We start from the raw sequence: 23,474 nt of genomic DNA, 5'->3' as shown, positions 1-23,474 counted from the left end.
GCAGTCTGAAATTGATCAAACATGCAATCAAGATGCACAGATAATTACTGGTGATTGCAATGTGAAAGTTGGAAACAGAGAAGAAGGATAGACAGTTGGAAAATACGACTTTGGTGACAGAAATGATGCCAGAGATCACATGAAAGAATTTTGGAAAGTCAACGACTTATTCATTGCAAATACCTTTTTTCAACAACATAAATGGTGACTTATACATGCGGACCTCACTGGAAGGAATACACAATAATCAAATCGACTATATCTGTGGAAAGAGATGAGAGAAGCTAATTATTATCTGTTAGAAAAGGCCAAGAGCCGCATGTGGAACAAATCACCAATCGCTCATACCCAAGTTGAAGTTGAGGAAAATTAAAACAAGTCCATGAGAGCCAAAGTACGACCATAAGTATATCCCATCTAACTTTAGAGACCATCTCAAGAATAGATTAGACACATTGAACGCTAGTGGCCAAAGAGCAGACAAGTTGTGAGATGACATCAAGGACATCATACATGAAGAAAGCAAAAGGTCATGAAAAAGACAGGAAAGAAAGACAAGATCAAAATAGATGTCAGAAGAGACTCTGAAACTCACTCTTGAACATAGGGTAGCTAAAGCAAATGAAAGAAATGATCACGTAGAAAAGCTAAACAGATTTCAAAAAGGCAGTCTGAGAAGACAATGTAAAGTATTATAACGAAATGTGAAAAGACTTAGAGTTAAAACCAAAAGGGAAGAAGATGCTCAACATTTCTCAAGTACAAAGAGTTGAAGAAAAAGTTCAAGCCCCGTGTTTTAATATTGAAGGATTCTATGAAAAAAAAAAATGTGGTTTTTCACCACATGGGGAAAATATTGAACACAGGAAGCATCAGAAGAAGATGGAAAGAGCATAGAGTCACTGTACCACAGAGAACTAGTGGATGTTCAACCATTTCAGGAGATAGCATATGATCAAGAACCTATGATATTGAAGGAAGAAATCCAAGCTGTACTGAAGGCATTGGCAAAAAACAAAGTTCCAGGAATTAACGGAATACAAATTGAGGTGTTTCAACAACAGATGCAACACTAGAAGCGGTCATTCATCTATGCCCAGACAGCTACCTGGCCAGCCGACAGGAAGAGATCCATATTTGTGTCCATTCCAACAGAATGTGGAAATTACTGAAAAATATCATTAATATCACATGTAAGCAAAATCTTGCTGAAGACAAGTCAGAAGCAGTTGCCGCAGTATATGGACAGGGAACTGCCAGAAATTCAAGCCAGGTTCAGAAAAGGGTATGGATGAGGTATATCATTGCTGATGTCAGATAGATCTTAACTGAAAGCAGAAAATACTAGAAAGATATTTACCTGTGTTTAATTGACTTTGCAAAGGCATTCGACTGTGTGGATCATAACAAATTATGGATAGTCTTTCAAAGAATGAGAATTCTAGACACTTAATGGTGCTCATGGGGAACCTGTACATAGACTAAGAGGCAGTTGTTTGAAAAGAAAAAGGGATACTGTGTCAGGGTTGTAACATTTCACCATACTTATTCAATCTATATGCCTAGCAAATACTTCAAGAAGATGGACTATATAAACAAGAACTTGGCATCAGGATAGAAGAAAGACTCATTAACAACCTGCCATATGCAGATAACATAACCTTGCCTGCTGAAAGAGAAGAGGACTTGAAGCACTTCCTGATGAAGATCAAACACTACAGCCCTCAGTATGGATTATATCTGAATGCAAAGAAAACAAAAATCCTCACAACTGGACCAAGAAGCAACATCATGGTAAACAGAGAAAGTTTTGAAATTGTCAAGGATTTCAGTGTTCTCCACAATCAACAACCGTGGAAGCAGCAGTCAAGAAATCAAACCACATATTGCATTGGGCAAATCTGCTGCAAATGACCTCTTTAAAGTGTTAAAAAGCAAAGATGTCTGTCACTTTGAGGTCTCCCCTGTGTCTGACCCATGCCATGATATTTTCAATGGCCTCATAGGCATGTGAGGGATGGACAATGAATAAGAAAGACCAAAGAAGAATTGATGCCTTTGAATTATGGTGTTGTTGAAGAATATTGAATAAACTATGGACTACCAAAGAACAAACAGGTGTGTCTTGGAAGAAGCGCAGTCAGCATGCTCCTTAGAAGCGAGGATGGGAAGACTTTTGGCATTTTATCAGGAGGGACCAGTCCCTGGAGAAGGACATCATGATCAGTAAAGCAGAGGGTCAACGAAAAAGATAAGAGCCCCAATAAAATGATGGCAACAATGGGCTCAAACATAGCAATGCTTGTGAAGATAGCACAGGTCCGATCGGTGTTTCGTTCTGTTGTACATAGAGTCGCTGTGAGTTGGAAATGATTTGATGGCACCTAATAACAACAACAACCAAGAATATCTTTTGAATGATTGTTATTGTGTAATCCACAAAAATATCAATGGTTTTAACCCCTGAAGATCATTGATCATGGATTAGCCTATCTATCTTTCTATCACCTATCTATCTATCTATCTATCTATCTATCTATCTATCTATCTGTCTGTCTGTCTATCATCTATCAACTATCATCTATCAATCATCTATCTATGTATCTATCAATCATCTATCTATCATCTATCCATCTATCATCTATCTATCTGCCTGTCTGTCTACATATCTTCCTATCTTTCATCTATTTATTGTTGTCATTATTGTGTGCTCTTGAGTTGATTCTGACTCATAGAGACCCTGTAGGACAGAGTAGAACTGCCCCATAGAGTTGCCTAGGCTGTAATCTTTACAGTAGCAGATAGCCAGGTCTTTTCACTACAGAGCAGGTGGTAGGTTTGAACTGCCGACCCTTTGGTTAGCAGCTAATTCATTTAATCTTCTCAAGCCAATAAGATAATATTTGTATCCATTTTACAGATAAAGACTTTGAAGAAGAGCTATGTTCTAGATTTGTGTTTAGAAAGGTCTTTCTGGAAGCTGGATAAATTATGGGAGGAAGGAATATCAAATGAGAGCCAGAAAGACTCTATAAATACATTGCCATAAGAAGACTCTTGGAGTCATAGAGCAAGTGAGTGCCAGAATCAGACTTTGAGCCTCTACAACCATGCCACAGAGCTAGCTCTCTTAACTCCCATGCTATTCTTAAGCTAGTTAACCTCTCTGAAACTGTTTGCATAACTGAAAAATGAGAATAGCACCTGCTTCAATTTAAGTATTAAATGAGTGTTAGTCTTCTAACTTTTTTCTCTTGTTAATTTATAGTTAGAAGTGACATATATTTATTTGATCTCCTAGTTTATATATATATAATATATATATATATAATATATATATTCTTTACTCCTCACTCTGACACTACCAATTCTCAACACTGTAAGAGGACAAAGGAGCTGAGGCTTTTCTCTTACTTCTTACTCCCTACTAGTGTCAGGTTCTGCATCCTGACCAGATGAAAGAGGATTCTTTGTACAAACGGGGTGGAAAAACTGAGCTGATTGTTGCAATCTGTTTCAATTCAATTGATTTTCTGTACATGTAATACAAAATAACTGTCCAGCTGAAAACTTTACCCTTAAAGCTAATTTATCACGGTAGCACGTGACAAGTGCTTAGTTATTGATATAACCAAAAGAAACAAATACGTGGCTTGATAAGAACCAAGAATAAAATATAAGTCAAAATAACTTGACAATTGAATCTACTTTTTAATAGCATAGCACAGAGAATAAATCATTCTTATAAAATACTAACAAAAAATGCACAAAGACTTCACACTACTATAAATTGTAAAATGTATCTTGTTCCATTAAAATTTAACTTTCAGGAAGGTCAATGTAATATGATCTCAATTTTCAACCAGAGAATGGACTATAACTTCATCATTCAGAAATCCATATTTATTGATCAATTCTATGAAAATGAGAATTAAATATTTGAGAAACTATTTGAAATTCTGGTCAGCAAATGTGAACCAAATACGGTGCCATCCATCTTTATTTAACATCTGCAGGCTGAAAAAAATTCATCTTAATTAACATAATTATTCTAAACAGAAAAAACAAAACAGAAATACGTCACAAATCCCAATCAACTTTCTCGGAACATTGATTACCTAAATATACATACTAAGCTCCACAAAATTAAGAGTTTCAAATTCAACATTAGCAAGGTTGACTTGGTTTTGAAAACACAGCACACTGTGATTTTTTATATTTACAAAATCCTACTACTATGTATCCTATTACTACGTATTTTCACATACGGTGAGTAGAAAAATCCATTACATATTTCAGTAGTTTTAAATTTAGATTTCAAGAACATATAGTTTAGATTTGAAGTAATTTGATTACATTCAAACTGAAGTTCATTCATATTTAAACCCTTTTTTCTTCGAGCTGCTCTTAAATGTAGGACATAGTCTCAGAAAAGAAATTTAATTTATTTGTGAATTTGAATTGGGATTTACGTAATTTCCTTCCTCACTTTATTTTGAATTTAATCACTTTCAAAGCCATTAAAAAGTTATAAATACATACATGCACAAATGTGATGGAGCAATACAATTATTCATGCTGTTATTGAAAACTAGAAGGGTTTATATTACTTTCAGTAAACAACTTCATTTTTGTACAGCATTATGGTCTGTTCTCCCCAGTTACTTCCTGATAGTAATTGCGGACTTCTCAGAGGAACACTGGTAATTTTTTAGGCTATTGGGATACCATTTAGGCTAGATTGCTTTAGTACTTTATCTAATTGTGAGTCCCCTTTAACTCATCTTGGAAGTTTATAGTTTCCTTATTCCTTATACATATTCTGTCACTATTGCGGTGAGCAGTAAGTTGATAACAGTACTAACAAGTAGAGGCACTAAAAGTCAGACATCCATGAGCATGCAGCAAACAACTGGGAAAGCTGAGACTTAAACTCTTGTCTGTAATTTCTAATTCAGTGTTCTTTCTACCTCAAGTCTTCCCAAGTCTTCACTGTCCTTGCATTCTCTTCCCCTGATGCTATGTTCTCTTAAGCTTTATTCTAGGAATTGTACTAGGAAAAGGATTTGCGGTCCAGGAATGTTTTATTTCCAAAAGCAGGTACAAGAACCAAAAAATTTAGTTTTGAAATGAAAGCAATTATGTCAGTGTCTTATAGTCTACTCGTGACAATGTATAATTAAGGTATTACTTTTTAGTATTTCATTCAATAAGGAATGAGCATTCAATGTTTCACTCAATAAGTGAAGGGGAAATTACATTTTTTTTTCCCTCGAGATTATTTCAAAACTTAAAAATCATTGGAAGGCAGAAGAGGAAAATTATATGATGATGTGAAAAATAGTAGTTTAGAAATGCAATGTCTAGGATAGCTATTATTAGAGAAAAATTGAGAACTTACAATTTGGATTTGTGCAGTATGTTTGAATAATGCTCTAACAACAGCTTGCCTTGCATTTTTAAGAACACCTTAATAGAACTCTCCTTAATATTGTAAATTGCCCTAACTGAAATAAACACTACATTGTTAAATAACCTTAGTAGCAGTTACTATAATGTCAACTTAGAGTAGAAAAGTTACAAAAGTATGAGTCAAACTAATGAAACAAGTAATATTCCAAAGTACATGACCTTGTATTAGTATATAAAATATCTGTATAGCTAATTAGTGACACTCTCCATAGCTTTCAGTGTAATTGTATCTCGGGGGGCCATTTTATTTACCAAAAGAAAAAAAAAAAAAAGCTTTAGAATTAAAGTAGTATCTCCTTCCCCTCAAAGCATTTTAATGAGCTCAGCATCTTACCAACACAAAACTTTACACTGATGTAAATGTTTTATAAAGGTTATACGTATTTTGTTTTAGCCCAAATTGTTTTAAGAATAAATCATAACATACTCTAATTTTATATCAAAAAGCAGGATTTAACATTTGAAACTGAAATCTGAGTAATACATATTTTTAAAAAAATACAGTTTTTTATAGAAAATAATGGAAAGAGCACACTTTCAGCCCAAACCAAGGATTACATGTTACTTTACAGGTATAAAAGAGCTATTGGGAAGGCCCAGCATTTAACCTTTTCCAGTTAAACGCAATTCTAGTATTTGACAGACAAGTTTGTCTCTTGAATATAAGGAAGATGAAGAGCCCAAAAGCACAAGGAAAACCCAGCCAGCCAGATTCAGTCATGCAGTGCAATCAGTAGTGCCCAAGTACCCAAGAGCCTCCCCGAGTGCCACGCTGAGCCCTAGAGAATAACTTGAGTATGAGGGGAAATTAGGTCCAGGATAACCTTTGACCTGTGTCTGACAGAACTGAAGAAATAGAAGTGCCTGAAAGGACAACATAATTAATTTTGCATGTGAACATTTCTCTGAACCAATGATTTCTTTTATTGTCTGAGAATGAATATACTTCATAATTTTCATATTAGGTCAGAGGCAGTGCAGCTTGTGTTAAAACTGAAAAGAAAAATACTAAAGAGAGAAGAAAAAGAGCATGGTGCTGAAAATAAACATGTTCAGCAGCCATTGTGATTCAACTTACCCAGATGTGCTTTTCATGAGATGGAGAAGGATGAATGGAAAAGAAAAGCACACAAATGTTAATGGATAAATTTTAATCCAAAGAAAGCCATGGGATAAAACAAGAGCATCATTTTCGATGTGAGAAGGCTCAGATATGAGAAAGACATAGTGTCTTTTTATTCCACCCTGACACACATACTCACTGTGTCCAAAAGCATGGTCAGGTTGAGACCAATTCTAATAGTTGACCAATCAGTTTGTCTCTTGAAATTAAGCCATTCTTAACATGCATGACCACATTTTCCCAGCCTCTGATATATCCCAGAAGGAAGTCAGGCACCATGGTAAAGAACATTCTTTACCTCAGGCCACTCCTGTGTCACTTTACCAATAGAAACAAGAGCTTATTAAATGGCATGTATACGCTCATAAAAAAATCATACAGCCTTGCAAATCTCCTGTTCGAGCTAAAGAAAAAATACAGCTGACCTCTGGAAAGCCAACAGCTTGAAGTGGAGAAAGCACTGGTTTGAGGGTCAGAATACCAGGACTCCAGCTCTCAAACGAGAGCTGGTCAAAACTACTAATGAGTTCTGATCTTCTAGGGCAAGAAGATAATTGGCAATTTCCATTCTAGACCCATAATTTTATTACTCTAATAAGTGTTATAATAATTTATGATTTTCATAAATACATATGTGCCAGTATTCAGAACTTGAGACAATGTAAAAGACTACTTAACCTCTTCTCCCTCTTGCCACACTACTTTCTCCTCCTCTACGTGAACTGGCAAAATAAATATTAGATTTGAACCAACTGAGTCAATTGAAATAGAAACACTCATGTATTTGAACAAATGTATATAAATATTGCTGTAAGGAAAACAACTAGATTGGTTTACCAATATTACTGGAAATCATTACAAAGAAAACATTGATTCGAATATAGCTTTTGAAGTAGCTTACTTGCTCCCTGGATAATAGAGGCACTGAGAAAATATGGAATTTAACTAATTCACCAAAAAAGCCACAGAAATATAGTTTTAAATTTTCTATATAAGCATAATAGACTAATTCCTAGAAAAATAAAAGTGTTACTATGACTCATAAAATATATTCAACATAACAAAATATAAAGCAGAAATTCCTAGCTCAGAAATTAAGCAAGTTAGAGTGTTTCCTTTTTTAAGCACAATTATTATAAAGAAAAGCTTGATGTGCAATAGACACCCTGCACATGCCTCCTCTAAATGCATTCATTCAGAGAAACCGTGTATTTTTTAATAAATGTTTATGTTGGAGAAATGCATATTCTTTGGTCTTAGCTCCAGAACATCTGTGGCAAACTCTTTAAATTTTCACATAAACATAAGTCCATGGAAACTGGCATCCTAAGAAAGTTAAGGCATGTTTTTCATATCATACATGCAATAGAAATAAAAGACCAAAAAGAGATAGCTTCTAGTTGGTTAGAATGTTTTTATTGTAAAAATACCTGTGAACTCTAGGTTGAGCTCAGGGGGAAAAAAAAAGGCAGCTTCTGAGCTTTCCAGGGAAATTTCCAAAAGCATTTGAGTCAAGTTATTTCCGTCAACAAAATAATCTTCCTCAGTCTACCAGCTATCTAGAAATTGTTCCAACAAAACCAGCTACTCACATGTTACTCATCATTTTTAATAGAAAATTTGTACCAATGAAAATACCTTAAAATACAAAATGTAAGAGAAATTATGAAAATAAACAGAAAACACAAATATAAAAAGTATTTCTTAATGGGAAGTTCCAATATCTTTGGGTTATCAATTTGTATAAGTTGCCTCATTTATTGTATTTTTTATGAAACTTTCATTTTCTCCATAGTCAATGACTTTAAGATCAATACTGAGCAACTATCTCATTTTAGACTGTTAAGAAGTTCAGTCATGACTTTCAAAAAAATCTTACCTCCAAAGGACAAAAAACTTTAGTCATAAATGACTAAGAAATGTTTTGATAATATATTATAAACTTCATATCAGAAGTAATATACATGTGCAAAGAATATTTTTCTATAAAGTGTTTAATTTTCTTATAAGAATTGGTACAATCTTTCCTATAAACATTTGATTTACAGTAACTTATTATTTTTCTCTTTATTCCAGAGTTTCAAAATTATGATAAGCACAAGAGATATTATTTCAAGAATAAATATTATCCAGCTAAAAACCATTGTCAGTACTAGGAAAATAACAGGTTTATTATCAATGTAGAAAAGAGCAGGTGATAAATTACCATGTAATAAATGAGATTAAACACAATTACTGGCATAATGTTTTTCCTGGGAGTGTCAGCATATATACAGAAACAAGAATAATTTACCTGCCAATATATGTTTTATAATCCAAAATGGGGGTCATAAAATTTTCAGTTGCATCACTTTAATCTGCTAGATTTCCTACAAAATGAATGAACCTTCTCCTGTTTATATATAATTCATCAACTTTGGATGTCAAAGTTCACACGAGAAACAATTCACTGAATGAGCTTCCCATGTGGAATATAATTGCTCTTCTTAAGGTTCAAAGTTGGTGACCCGAAATATATTTAAATAAACAATTAATATAAATGAGTTTATCCCTCAATATACTCAAGATTAAAACAAAAATTAAAATTAAGTGGTTTTTGAAGATCTATATTGTGTTTGTGTGTTTGCATATGTACATACTCATACATGTGTCTGTTTATATGTGTATCAGGCATAATTAGAACATTTCATGCTGTAACCTTTGAATGATTTGCAAAACTATGCTCTAGTAGATTTCATTGCTTCAATATTTATTTTTGCATTTCTAATATTATACGTGCTTTATCTGCTCTGAATTTATTCATGATCCTATTTCAGTCAAACAGATATAGAAGATTATTATATTACTATAGAGCACAAAGCTTTGAGTTTATGTTGGACCATTATTAAAAAAAAAATCAACTTTCATTTAAATAAAGGAGGTGAAACGATGAGGCCTAGAATGAACTTAAAATTTTTAATTCATTGGCAAACATATAATTATTTGATCCACAAAGATTTACTTATTATTTATGTATCAAAAATCTTCTATAACAATTTGATACACTCAACAAAGAGACTAGAAAAACAAATAAACAAAACACATTTCCTCCACTTTTTCTTATCTGGAGAGAAAACTTACTTATAAGCTTGCCTATCTGCCTATTTCACCACAGTTCCTGTTAAGCAGGTGCTGGTAGTGAGGAAGGAGAGAAGTGAGAAGTGGGCCCATTCCAAGGAGATTTCAAAGATAAAGGGGACAGGATTTGAGTTTGCATTAGAACTAGGGAGGAAGGGTGATAGAGAAGGAAGTATAAAAGATGTTTCCCAGATTTCTGGGTTTATCACTAAGAAAGGGAATCATGGGATATCTGAGGGATGGAGTAGAACAGGAAAGTGGATCACACAAATTTGATTTTAGACGTGCTAAGTCTTAGCTATGAGATATGCAAACGCAGATGCATAGTAGGCACTTAGTACACAGGTGAACTATAAAAAAGGTCTGGGGAGGAAATAAAAATGTGATAGTCATTACCATATGGACAGTACTGGAAACCATATAAAAGTAAGTTAGAGCACATAGAGTGAGACAAAAAGGGATAAGACTGAGCTTTGACCAAGTCCAACAGTTGAAAGGGGGATATCCTGGCATTGGAGGCTGAGAAGGAGCAGGAAGGAGAAAACCCTGGCATTGGAGGCTGAGAAGGAGAGAGGAAGGAGAAAACCCAGGAACATGTGGTGTTATGAGAGCCAAGGACGAGTATTTTTAAGAAGGGAAACTAGCTCAACTGTGTTGAGTAGTCCTGACATGAGATTCTGAAAAAGTCCACTGACTTTAGTAACACAGAGGTCACTGATGAGCTGAGAAAGCACTAGTAGTGGAGTGACACAGGCAAACACCAGATTTTGAGTGAATGGATGGTAAAAATGGATGCAATGAGCAGTGACAACTGGATTGAAAAAGGGACATAAACAGTATTTCTTTTAACAGATGAAATTTCAAAATGTTTAAATGCTAATGGGAAAAACAAAGGAGGGAGCTGAATTTGAAGGTATCAGGGCTCAATACAAAATGTCTGAGAATATAAGAAAAGACAGTCTTTAGTGAGAAAAAAAGTCACCTAATTTGAAATAAGATGGGTTGGGGCAAGTATTGGTAAATGGGTGTTTGGCTTGGGCAGCAAATAATTCAGGGCAATCAGATGGTTTCTCTCCTTTTTTTTTTTTTTTTCCTTCTCTCTAAGGTAGAATGTAAGCTCATCTACAGAAGATACCTGTTTGAGACTCTGATCTCTAATATGAGTTGCAGAGAGTAGAAAGAACATCGAGAAGAGAAAAAAATATTAGGATTGCTGAGCGGTGCTGAATTTCCAATTGAAGCTGGTGAAATTTTCCCTGCTGTAATTTTCTCCACCAACAGAGAGATTCTCAAATGTGGACAGAGAGAAAGCATTCCATTTCCATTGGTGGCTGTGGTTATGCCACATAGATGCGACCAAATGTAGAAGGGCTAAACACATGTAGGGATTTGTGAGTGCACTGAAATGATAGACATGGAATCTAAGCTAAATAAGGAGAGAGGAGAGAGTAGAAAGGGGCTAATGTATTAGGACAGGATAGGTAGGGGTTAAAAAATGATGACAGTGGGAGATGTTGATGAAGCAAACTGCAAGGAGAGAAGATTGTGGTCAGCAAAGAGTAAGAAGCTTGAATTAGTAATTTTGGAAGAAGAACGATTTGGGGTGATTAAAAGACCCAGAATATGACCATGGATAGTATAATGGTTTGAATTGTGTCCCCCCAAAATATCTGTCAACTTGGTTAGGCCATGATTCCCAGTATTGTGTGACTGTCCACCATTTTGTCATCTGATGTGATTTTCCTTTGTGTTATAATTCTATCTCTATAATATTAACGGGAAACCCTGGTGGTGTAGTGGTTAAGTGCTACGGCTGCTGACCAAACGATCGGCAATCCAGATCCACCAGGTGCTCCTTGGAAACTCTATGGGGCAGTTCTACTCTGTCCTACAGGGTCACTATGAGTCGGAATCCACTCGATGGCAATGGGTTTGGTTTTTTGGTTTTATAATGTTAATCCTACGGCAGTTATGTTGATGGGGCAGGACTCAATCTACAAGATTAGGTTGTGTTTTAAGTCAATCTCTTTTGAGATATAAAAGAGAGGAGCAAGCAGAGAGACACAGAGACCTCATACCACCAAGAAACAAGAACCAGGAGAATAGCGCATCTTTTGGACCCAGCATCCCTGTGCTGAGAAACTCCTTGATTGGGGGAAGATTGATGACAAGAACCCTCCCACAGAGCTGACAGAGAGAGGAAGTCTTCCCCCGGAGCCGGCACCCTAAATTTGGACGTCTAGCCTCCTAGGCTGTGAGAGAACAAATTTCTCTTAAAAAATTCTCTTAAAGCCATCCACTTGTGGTATTTCTGTTATAGCAGCACTCACTAGATAACTAAAACATGTGGTATCTAGGAATTGACAGTGACATTGGAAGTGATGAAATCATGAAACTAAAAGGTCAGGTTGTGAGTGAGAACACTCCACAGTGATGGCAGAAATTGTTTTATATATAAAGACAGATGATAGAATATGGATAGAAATAAATAGCTAAGTGCGTATCTAGTGATCCTTATAAATAAAAGAAAATGGTTCAAAGAGGGTTTAAGTATGATTTATCATCACACTACTTCAGAAATAACTTTTCTTTAAGGTTAATTCAGACTTCAAATAGCTAAACCCCTTAAAATGAGTTAAGAATCTTGCTATACATTTGTCTAGCAAACTTAGCCCACTCCAGGCTCAAGTTAAAAATTTGATCATTCGGAATGTAAAATAAAGACATTTAATTGCGTGTTTGTGTATATGGTGCGTAAAATATATATACATACACTTACATATTTAAAAATGGAAATTGTTTTGGAATAGAACTATTTTTTTTATAAAACATTGGCAACAGGTTCTACATAATTACTACCCTTCTCAGAAGTGTGAAAATGGAGAAGTGATGCTTACTTAATAAATGGCTAATTTATTTTTTTAATAAATGTGGGAAGGAAGCATATCTCAAAAGGCCTTATAAGAAATGCTCACAAAGCTAATATAAGCACCTACATGTGTGGAAACAAATATTGAGGGTTCTTTCTAGATTAATATGTCAGCATTATATTTAAATGTACCTTAATTAGTGGTGTTTTTCTTTTTCCTTTTAAAAAGTCTACTTAATTAACTTTGTCCTGAGTCACTGACTTTGTAAGGTTTACTGGAATGAGTAATATTAGACTGATTCGAGCATTTAAATTTCTTATATGTCCTGTTTATTAGCAACCATTAAACCCAAACCCAGTGCCTCATTACTACTCTTATATCAAACTTTGAAATATTATGTGTAATTGTATCAGAAATGGAAATTTTATACTACAGCTACATCTTGTGATTTGTAACTATCCTCTTTCCACTCTTAAGAAAGGTGTTCAGTTTGAATACACTTGTTGCTCATTTTGAAGGATGGGAGGGGTAAAATAATTATTCCTGGGAAAAAGAAATGTGTTACTGTTTTCAGAGTGTAAAGAGAGTGAAGGGCTCTTTTTCCACTCCCAAAATAGATCATTAAGGAGCCCTGGTGGCACAGCGGTTGAGCGCTCAGTTGCTAACTGAAAAGTTGGCGGTTCGAACCAACCAGCAGCTCTGCGGAAGAAAGGCATGGTGGTCTGTTTCCACAAAGATTACAGCCTTGGAAACCCTATGGGGCAGCTCTACTATGTCCTCTAGGGTCACTATGAGTTAGAAATCAACTCAATAAAAAATAAAATTAGCAGCAGGTTTTTAATATAGGCCATTAAAGATCATATAGAGGATTCAAGCTCCAGCTGAGATTGGACTATAAACTATTTAAATCATGCTTCTACCCCTAGATTCTAAATAATTCAGAGGAAACTTGGGCTCAGGAGATCTGCAGTTTTGTGTCCCATACTGCCAGGCAAGCTACATTTCTTATATGTGGAAGGAGATAAGTTTCTACCTCAAAAGCTTTGTGAACATTAAAGTGCCTAGCATATTTTTAACTGGCCAATACGATTATTATATATTCATTACACATAGAACATATTGTTATCATTACTATGCAAATGATGGTAAGGGAAATGAAACAAAAAATGTGCATACAAGGAGATAAGAGTCATAAAAAAGAAAAGATATTAAGTATATAAAAATCAAAAGGTACAAGATGTGGAGTAGAGAGAGAGAAAGCTGGAGATAAACAGGGACAAGATAATGTAGGGATTTGTCAGCTACATAAAGGCATTTGGAGTTTATCCTAGGAATCGTTGTTGTTGTTAGGTGTTATCCAGTTGGTTCTGACTCATGACAACCCTATGTACAACAGAACGAAAACACTGCCTGGTCCTGCACCATCCTCATAATTGTTTCTATATTTAAGCCAATTGTTGCAGCCACTGTGCCAATTCATCTTGTTGAGGGTCTTTGTTTTTTTCCCTAACACACTACTTTACCAAGCATGATGTCCTCCTCCAGGGACTGGTCCTTCCTGATAACATGTCCAAAGTACGTGAGATGAGGTCTTCCCATCCTTGCTTCTAAGGAACATTTTGGCTGTACTTCTTCCAAGACAGACCTATTCATTCTCCCGGCAGTCCATGGTATATTCAACATTCTTCATCAAAACCATTATTCAAAGCCATCAGTTCTTCTCTGGTCTTCTTTATTCATTACCCAGCTTTCATACACACATGAAGTGATAGAAAATACCATGGCTTGGGTGAGGGGCACCTTAGTTCTCAAAATGATATCTTAGATTTGTAACACTTTAAAGTGGTCCTTTGCAGCAGATTTGCCCAAAGCAATATGTTGTTTTATTTCCTGACTGCTGCTTTCATGGGCGTTGATTGTGGATCAAATGTAAGATGAAATCCTTGATAACTTCAACACTTTCTCCATTTATCATGATGTTGCTTACTGGTCCAGTTTTGCTTTAAATCCTCTCTACTTTCAGCAAGGAAGGTTGTGTCATCTGCATATCACAGATTGTTAATTTCCTTTTACTAATTCTTATTTTACCCTTTCCACATCAAAAATAATGCTTCTTCTGGGCAGAGAATATGGAGAAAATATAGGGCTTCTGTTCTACTTACTTTGTAATCTCTTAACCTTGTTCACTCAAAACAGCAGCCTATTTCTTCCTTTCTCTTTACTTTCCTTTGAATACATCAAACATATCTAAAGATACAAAAAGGAAAGCACTTTCATTTTTCGTAGATTTATCTTTACTAACAAGTTTCAGTGTGATTTTGTTTTTAGCATATGGATATTATTATTTTTTAGTTTAGGGAATTCTTAAAAGTGACCCCGGTTGAAGCTAGGTAGGGCTATGTGAGATCACATGGCAAAACAACAGCTCTACTACAGTGCAGGCAGGGGCTTGGGGCACACTTTCCCAGGCAAATATCGATAACATTGGGCTTAGTTTCTAAAATAGTCTACTTTGTTAGAACCTTGAAGTTGGTTGTCCAAAAGTGTTCTACCAGTAGCTGTGTCTATAACTAATTGAGCCAAATACAAACATCCATCCCATGTGAGGCCAATCATATGCATTCACCTAGGGATTTAAAATTTAGAATGGAATGAAAGAGAAAATATGAGTTCTTGGCAACACTCTGGAGAAATATCTCAGGATCTTTTGTTCAAATTTGGGCGGCGTCTTGGCTCTGTTGTTTCCGGAATCTGTGAGATGCTTTAATACCCTACCAATTAATCTCCCTCTTTTCTTTATCTAGCCAGCATCAGTTCCAGTAGTGCACAGACAATAGGACCTTAACTAATATGTGTACATTGTTGTTAGGTGTCATCTAGTTGGTTCCAGCTCATAGTGACCCTATGTACAACAGATCGAAAGACTGTCCAGTCCTGTGCTATCTTCATGATCATTGTTGTGCTTGAGCCCATTGTTGCAGCCACCGTGTCAATATGTGTATGTTACGGTTTAAGTAAACTTTTATGGGGGAATGCAGAAATTTATATGCCATGTATTGCTTAGATGGCAAAACGTATTCAGAGCCTCTAATAAGTGTTTTACAAATTAAATTCTGGAATGCAACTCATTTATAAGTTTAACTTGGCACATAGGCACTTAAATATTTGTTAAATAAAAAATGTTGTGGGGTTTTTGCAATACCTCTAATTATGAATATTTTCAGTGATATTTATGTTGCTTAGAGATATGCACACTCTGAACCTTACAAATGCCAAAGATTAAAAGTGCAGAGTCTCAAAACACATTAAAGATTGTGCACTGAAGAAGACCCTTAGGATTAGATGGGGAATAAATTAACTAAATCTATACAGCTTCACTTTTATGCCTTTGAAGTTCTAACATAAAGACTCATTGGTAGTGATTAACTGTGACTGCCATGCTTCAAGGATAAAATTGCTCCTCTGGAGGGGATGTTGCTGATAGCTGAGCTGGGATGTTTATTTCATTTTCATGATGTTGAAAAAGTTATTTCAAATATGAAATCCATATTTATTTAGCAGTGGCATCCATCTGGAGAACAGAGAAAATTCTAATCTATAATAGTATATTTTTATATTATAACTAAAAGCCGAAAATGATAAATTAATCAGTATGTTAATATTTGTAAGATATTTTTTCAATGTAAGCCTCAAAATACATATTTCAAGATGTATATATGTTATAATAAAAATAGATGGGTATGCAGAAAATATTAGCAGATGAAACATTAGGCTAAAGATTTCAGAATTTTTGTTTCTGGAAATAAATAATCCATTCAATGGATATTCTGCCAATTTTAATATTTTTACCGACTATCGAGGACTGTCCTGAGAGTTAGACAGGTGTATTATTACTAAAGAGGACATCTTCATCTTCAGTCCCCTAAGCCTCTGTAAAAATAAGTCTCTTGGAATCAAAGTTGAGTTGAGAAATGTGAATCCTTTAGGGAAATACATGTAAGACAGTCCAGTCTAATAATTCATCAGATTGAAAGTACAAAGTAGACATACGAAACATAAAAAATCAGTTGACTAGACACATACTTGTGACATTCATGGGCTCTAGAATAAAGAGAAAAATCTTAAACTTTCAGAGAGAGGAAAAAAAAAAAACCCACGTGTTATGTACAAAAGAATGACAGTCAATTGACATTAGATATAACTGGAAGTAAGAAGAGCAGTGTCTTCAAAGTTTTAAGGAAAAATTATTTCAAAACCAGAGTTCTATACTCTGACAACTATCAATGAATTTTAGTGGTAAAAATACATTTTTCAGACCTCTAAGGATCCAGAAATTTTTCTACTCAAAATGTGAAAATCATCACATTTCTAGTGATGGTGATAACAGAAACTGACAGTTAAATATATTCTGGGGTAGTGGGGGGAGGAGGGGAGGACTTAAGAAATCTGAATAAATATATATAAAAATAGATTTAACATTGATAATTTGAAAACTCATTTTCAGGCAAGGACATCAGCAACATAAGATTTTACTTCCTTCTGAGTTCATATTTCTTGATACTAGGGTAACTTAGATTTATGGAATCATAAAATTATAAATGTTGTTTTTAAGGGAATGCAGGGCTTATGCCTGTACAGCTTGGAAGGCTCTGACTATCTAGCTTTTACTGTGTCAGGTAAGTTTGTCTAATTTTGGGGTTGAATTTTAGGAAGTCTATTATTATTAATTATTTTGCTATATATCTACAGCTACATTCTAACAGCTGTCTTGGTAATAAAGCTGGCACTTTGATTTCTGAATGACTGACTTCTTTGCTATAATTGAGTAGAATCTGAACTTGGGCAAGAGAGAGAGGTTTCTGCATACTAGGCCCTAAAATACTCACATTTAAACCCTAGAGAAATTTGGGTAATTAAAGAACATTCAGAAATTCAGGTTTTTGGTGGGTCTATTCGTGTAGGTTTTTGACTTTGCAGTAGCATCTATCATGTCATGCAGTTTTTTAAAGTCATGTGGTTGGACAATCTCAGCAAGAAGCTCTCGTTCGTAGCTTCAAAATGAGGCTTAAGAGTTAGGAAATGGTAACAAGCTCTTGAAGGTCAGAGTAGATAGGTATAAAATGGAAGTGATGAAGTTCTGGGTTCTAGTTCTTGACATGAGGCTTAGAAAAAAAAGATGTTTAGTTTTGTTAAACCAGAAAGTGTGTCTGGAGTTGAAAGAAACCAAATAGAAAGTGATAGACAAGATAGCAGAGAGTAGTGATACCCACAGAGGGTGCACAGATCCAGAAAACCATAAACAATCAGTTTCAATATGGACAGTATATATTGAGATGAATAAGTGACTCACTCCTTAAACATTAGGAGAACTACACAAAAAGGCTACAGAAAAACTGGTCCCATTTTAGAGGGGAAGATCAGATCTGGAAAATTAATGTGAAATACTCAAAGAATTGTGAGGTGAGTTTCAGATAGACACAGTTATTGTAGGTATTAACTGTGCTTGCTCTATATAAAACTGTTAAAAATGTATAAAACTAAAGCTTTAAGGGAAGGAAAGATGAGATATAGTAAAGATGAACCAGTCAGAACAATAATAGATAGACTTTAAGCCTAGGTTAGATGTTATTCTGGTGAACGAACAGCACATGTGTGATAATATTCAACTCAGAAAGGTAAAGGTGGAGAGATTTTTTATTATTATTACTATTAATGGGTGCTTTTAATATATACAATACTTATTGAGTCCCTATTTCTCATTATAGGCCAAGAGGCAGAAATGTATGTAAGAAAAACAAGTGCCTGGGCCAGAAAGCAAAGTAAAAGTAAAATTACAGTTGGAACTGAAATCTAGCAAGCTGAGCTAACTTACATGTGTTTAATTTGCTAGAGGGCAAAGGTATCTCATCGTAGACTTTTGTGTGGAACTTCCAACAGTACGAACTTCTGGACATTGCAAGATTTTGGCAAGTCTCAAATGCTTTACTCTCATATGATTTTTAAAAATATGCCATAATAACTTATTTTAGAAAGAATTCTCCCAATTAAATTTAAATTCACAGATTGTCAATTGTAGATATCTGACATCCTAGCGAAGTTAAAAATAAGATTTTTCTCCAGCTTCACTTATTCCTACAAAGGCTAATAAATCTCTGCTATGAACTTTTTTTTTTTTTATGAACTTTATTTATTTATTTTTTTTATGAACTTTGGGATAGCGAACGTAGGTATAAGTTAAGTACTATGTCCTGGAAACATCATTTAGCTGGGCCAATGAATAAACCCATTGCCATTGAGTTAATTCCAACTCATAGTGACCCTATAGGAGTAGAGTAGAGTAGAGCTTCCCCTTAGAGTTTCCAAGGCTCTGGGCCAATGAATTGAATGTAGAAATTACTTATAAGAAGGAGCCGCGGTGGTACAGTGGTTAAGAGCTTGGCTGCTAACCAAAAGTTTGGCAGTTCAAATCCACCAGCTGCTCCTTGGAAACCCTAAGAGGCAGTTCTACTTACAAGAAACCACAGTAATATCTGTGCATGTACAACTATAGTGTTTGACATTTTGAAAGAAGTTGCTACATGTATTGTTCTTGTTTATTTTTTCAATATAATGCACCTGAAAGATCTTTTTTTTCCATCTGGATAGAAGACTAGTAAACATGAAATGTAAACACAAAAGAGTGTATGACTCCTTGAAACACACTTAAAGAAGATATGGTGTCTATCTTCTTGTTTAAATGAAATTATTTACATTGTTTAAATGAAATTTTAAATGCTTAAGAAATTTCAAGAGCAAACTGCCAGTATTTAATAATAATTAACAATAACAAAATTTGATAGAAATAAAATTTGAAACCATCAGATTTAAAAGTGATTTGTCTTTTCTATCTTAGAAAATAAAAATAACTGTGTAAAGAGACATTCACCCTCCGATGATCTAGAAACAGAGGTCCAGTTCCACAAGTCCTAAGTAAATATTAGGACTTATTTATATGTCTCAAAAGTACTCTTTGCATATTTATGCTCATAGGGCTCTTGCTATGGAATAGTGAAAAATAAGAGAAATATTTTAAGCCTTTATAAGTTAACTCTGCCTTGAATTATTGGATCCATTTTAATCAGAATATTATTATTTCTATAGGCCTAAGAAATTTTATTCCTTACTGCATTATAGAGTGTTCTTAATATTTTTCTTAATGTAAAAGACATTGTAAAAATTACATATCTGGACAAAGTTTATTGCAAAAATAAAACACCAGAGTCAAGTGTGGTAAGATCTTCAAACTAAGTACAGAGGCAAAACCAGTTTGACTGTAAACTTACTGAGCATTTTTTAAATAATTTCTTAAAATTCTTATCAAACCAATTCAACAGCGTGTAAATCTATTAAGGTTAAACATTAACTCTAAATGTATTATTATAAATCACTGCATAATTGGATTGTTAAACTTCAATAGCTATTAAAAAGGGCATTTAACTAGGTCCCATAAGCAACCAATGAGTTATTGCCATATTGCAGGTAAAAATTTTAGTTCTTTGCTTAATCCTAAATATTAGCTTTATACACAATTATGAAAGCTGGTCAGAATGCTATTATTTACAAATATTTCTCTCTGGGAAAAATAAAAATTAAATTTTGAGGAAAATAAACCAAGTCCATTAGCTGGGCTGGATTTTGATTATTATTTTTTTTCTTTATATTTGAAGTAAAAGTATTTTAAAAAGTCTATCAAATATTTTTAAGATGAGTGGTTTCTGAATAATTAGAAAACCACCAAATAAAATTTAAAATTCCAAAAAGACTAAATAGAATCAAGAGATTACAAACATATTATGAGGGATACATAATTAAAGAAAAAAAATTGCTTGCATTGAGTGTGACTTGGCATTTAATCGTATTCAAGAAATAATGCTCCAAGGGTCACTTTCCTTTCTGGACAGTACTGAATTTGAGTATATCTCTATTTTTTTTTTTCTAATTTTAGTAACAAACTAATGAGCAATTAGGCTATTGAACTGTTCTGCAATTTGTAAGCATGTATTTCCTCATAATTAGCAAACATTCACAAAACAAGTAAGAAGGCAAATATGGAGCAAACTGCTTAGCTTGCATACTATAACCATGTAAGCATATAAGTTACAAGAATGATAATGTGGAAAATGCATATACTTTCATAGGAAAGAAGGGAAAAATGAAAGCCATAAACTCAAATACAATAATAAACATTTGAGGAGGAGAGAAACAAGTAGCCAACCCACAGATTCTGAAATAAGGAGAAATTCCTCTATGTTTGAAATAGCATGGCGTAAAGGTGCTATTTTGTCACTGAAAATGTTCCTATGCATTTTTAAAATATGGCATTTACGGACCTCCTTGCTTTCAAACAGCTGCTGGCTCAAAATCTGCCAATTTTGCAAGTCATTTAAATGTTCCTTATTATATGCCAATAAAAAGACACACTATCAGTTTCCTGACAGATGCAAAATAAAATTATCTCCTGTGGATCTAAAAGTAGTTTACATTCAGTCAGAGAAATGTTTCTCGTCTTAAACACTTCTTTTTAAGAGTAGATACTTGCAATTGGGATGGGAGAAAACATGAAGTTGGGTGGTATCCCGTTCCATTTTCTCCTACCCCTTTATTTAATATCAGTAAACATCAAATAGAATACTGCACTAGTTTTAGGACTTCTTTTAAATATTTTTAATATAATTGATTTTTTAAATAAATGCTTTGGTTGCTTAGAAGAAAGTGTTAATTTCTACTACAAACCAAAGATTTTTATACTCATTTCAAACTGTAGCACACTGTAACTAGGATACATGAGCATTGAGCTTTTTCTTTTTTTTTCCCCTGGTGGTGCCAAGAAAATATCAACCTTTTAATATAGTTGTTTTGTTTCCAACTACTCTCTTTTTAATTCCCTCAAACAGAACATAAGGCATAAATAAGTGCCAGAAAAAGGAGGGAAAAAAATCTCCAAACTTACTTTTTCTTCAGTCTTCTATCCTTTTCAGCTTGAGTTCCAAGTTTGCCTAAACCCAGGGACTCCTGGGCTGCAGCTTCGGTCTCCATAAACCCTCCTGTGAAGAAGTAGCTATTCAGATTAGGTTGTACACATTGTGTCAGTTTTGAAATTAAATTCTTAAAAGTTTATTTTGAGCAACTATTTAGTTTCATAATTTATTTTTATTTTGAAATGTCTGTTTATTTCCAACCCAACAAGCAAAAAGTAGAATGGGTGCTTACATACATAAGTATACCCTGAGATAATGAAATAATAAGAATTAAAAAAAAAAAAAAAAGATGCCTATTGACATACCATTCAGTTGCACTAAGCGGCAACACAGTAAAGGCAACCTGTATACAAACACTTGAGCAGCCCTGGAGGCCTGTTTTTCTAATTGCAATATTTCATATAAAAAAAAAAAAAATTTTTTTTACTAACAGAAAATTATATGACAAGGAGTAGAAACTCAGGTGCATATTTTCAATTCCATGTTGAAAGAATGGAGAGGCATTTGCTGACTTCTAAAAGTTCTTCACATTCTGAAATACTTTTCTACTTGCCTGCCTGGCTCACTCCTTTATCCTTCAGCATAAACCTCACTTCTGGGATGTCTTGTGTTCTAGACAGGGTTTTTTGTTTTTGCTGCTGTTGTTGTTTATTTTACTTTGTAATAATACCTGGAGATTTTCTAAGTATTTCTTCAAAAGACTAGTAAAATTAGCATTTACTCAGAAGGTCACTGTTGGCTCTAGAATATGTACAATACATACAACCCTGTGGAGAGAGCATCATTAACTCTACCCCTTTCATGGCCTGAGGTGCTCAGGCATGGAAGGCTTTGAGTGTCACGATTCAGTGGAATACTCAGGTAATACATTGCTTATCACTTTGTCAGCGGCCCCCTAGTGGTCGCACATGCACAAGTCATCATCCTTGTTCTTAGTGAAATTCTCTGAGCCTCTTTACTACCTTTTTTATGCTTAATTTTGCAAGGTTTTTGAGGAGTCAAAGTGTTGGAGACAGGACCCTAGAGCATGAGGGTCCAGTTAAATATTTTTGCCAGCAGATCCTTTTCTATATAAAAAATCTGTCTGTTTCTATATAAACAATCTACCCGTTGCAGTCAAGTCGATTCTAACTCACAACAACCCCATAGACGAGATATAATTCTAATTTTTTCACTTATGATTCCTGTCAACATAAGCAATCCATAAATCAGATGCATGCACTGTCAAAATGTCACATCCAGATGGTTATGGAATATGTTGATTAAGATCAGTGAGTCCTAAGCATACCACTAGAAGCCTTCCTTCAACTTTAACTCCACTCCAATTAGCAGCATCACTCTACGTTTTAGCACTTTTGAGGGAGGATTATTTATCCAGTTATAAATTCCACCTAATTGTTCCATCACCCAGGCCCCATTTTGCTATCTCATGCCCAGGGATGTCATGAGTCACAGCTCACTACCTACTTTTCATGATCTATTACCAAGTCACTTTGTCAAAGAAACAACTGAGTTTATCTGACAGGGCTATTTTTAACAGGGCTTAATTTGCTTTGCTTCAAAATAGGTTAATACCATCAAATAAAATTAAAAGCCAAGCTAATTAGGATTTCAGTTACGGATGCATAATCTTGGTTCTTGGGATTCTGAACCTCTCTTCCTAGCTGTCCTGACAGGAAAGACAACGCAGCAAGTAAAACTTTTCCAGGCCAGAAAAATGCTGAAGATTTTATTTTGTTTTGTTTTGAATATAAAGCTTGTTTATGTTTATGTACTATCTGTCTTACTAAATTGCAAGTTCTTTGATGCAATAGCTATCCTATGCTTTAGCTATTTTCCTAAATGACATGGTTGGTATTACTCACTTAAGTTGCT

The 23,474-nt window shown here is 34.5% G+C and overlaps 1 protein-coding gene across 8 annotated transcripts in view; it reads right to left on the bottom strand.

Moving 5' to 3' along the window:
- Positions 1-23,474, bottom strand: part of PPFIA2 (PTPRF interacting protein alpha 2) — a 552,369-nt gene that overhangs the window by 40,857 nt on the left and 488,038 nt on the right. For 7 of the 8 annotated variants that reach the window (XM_003405226.3, XM_064283784.1, XM_023559226.2 and 4 more), the window contains one exon: positions 21,572-21,665. In XM_003405226.3, the coding sequence (XP_003405274.2) occupies positions 21,572-21,665 (94 nt within the window). Of the gene's footprint in view, positions 1-6,550; positions 6,560-21,571; positions 21,666-23,474 lie in introns of all 8 variants that reach the window. The other variant, XM_003405230.3, reaches the window with a different exon arrangement.

Source organism: Loxodonta africana, chromosome 4 (assembly GCF_030014295.1).
Source record: "Loxodonta africana isolate mLoxAfr1 chromosome 4, mLoxAfr1.hap2, whole genome shotgun sequence".
NCBI classification, from domain to species: domain Eukaryota; kingdom Metazoa; phylum Chordata; class Mammalia; order Proboscidea; family Elephantidae; genus Loxodonta; species Loxodonta africana.
Note: the sequence above shows the minus strand (reverse complement) of the source record. Positions and strands in the feature narration are given on the sequence as shown.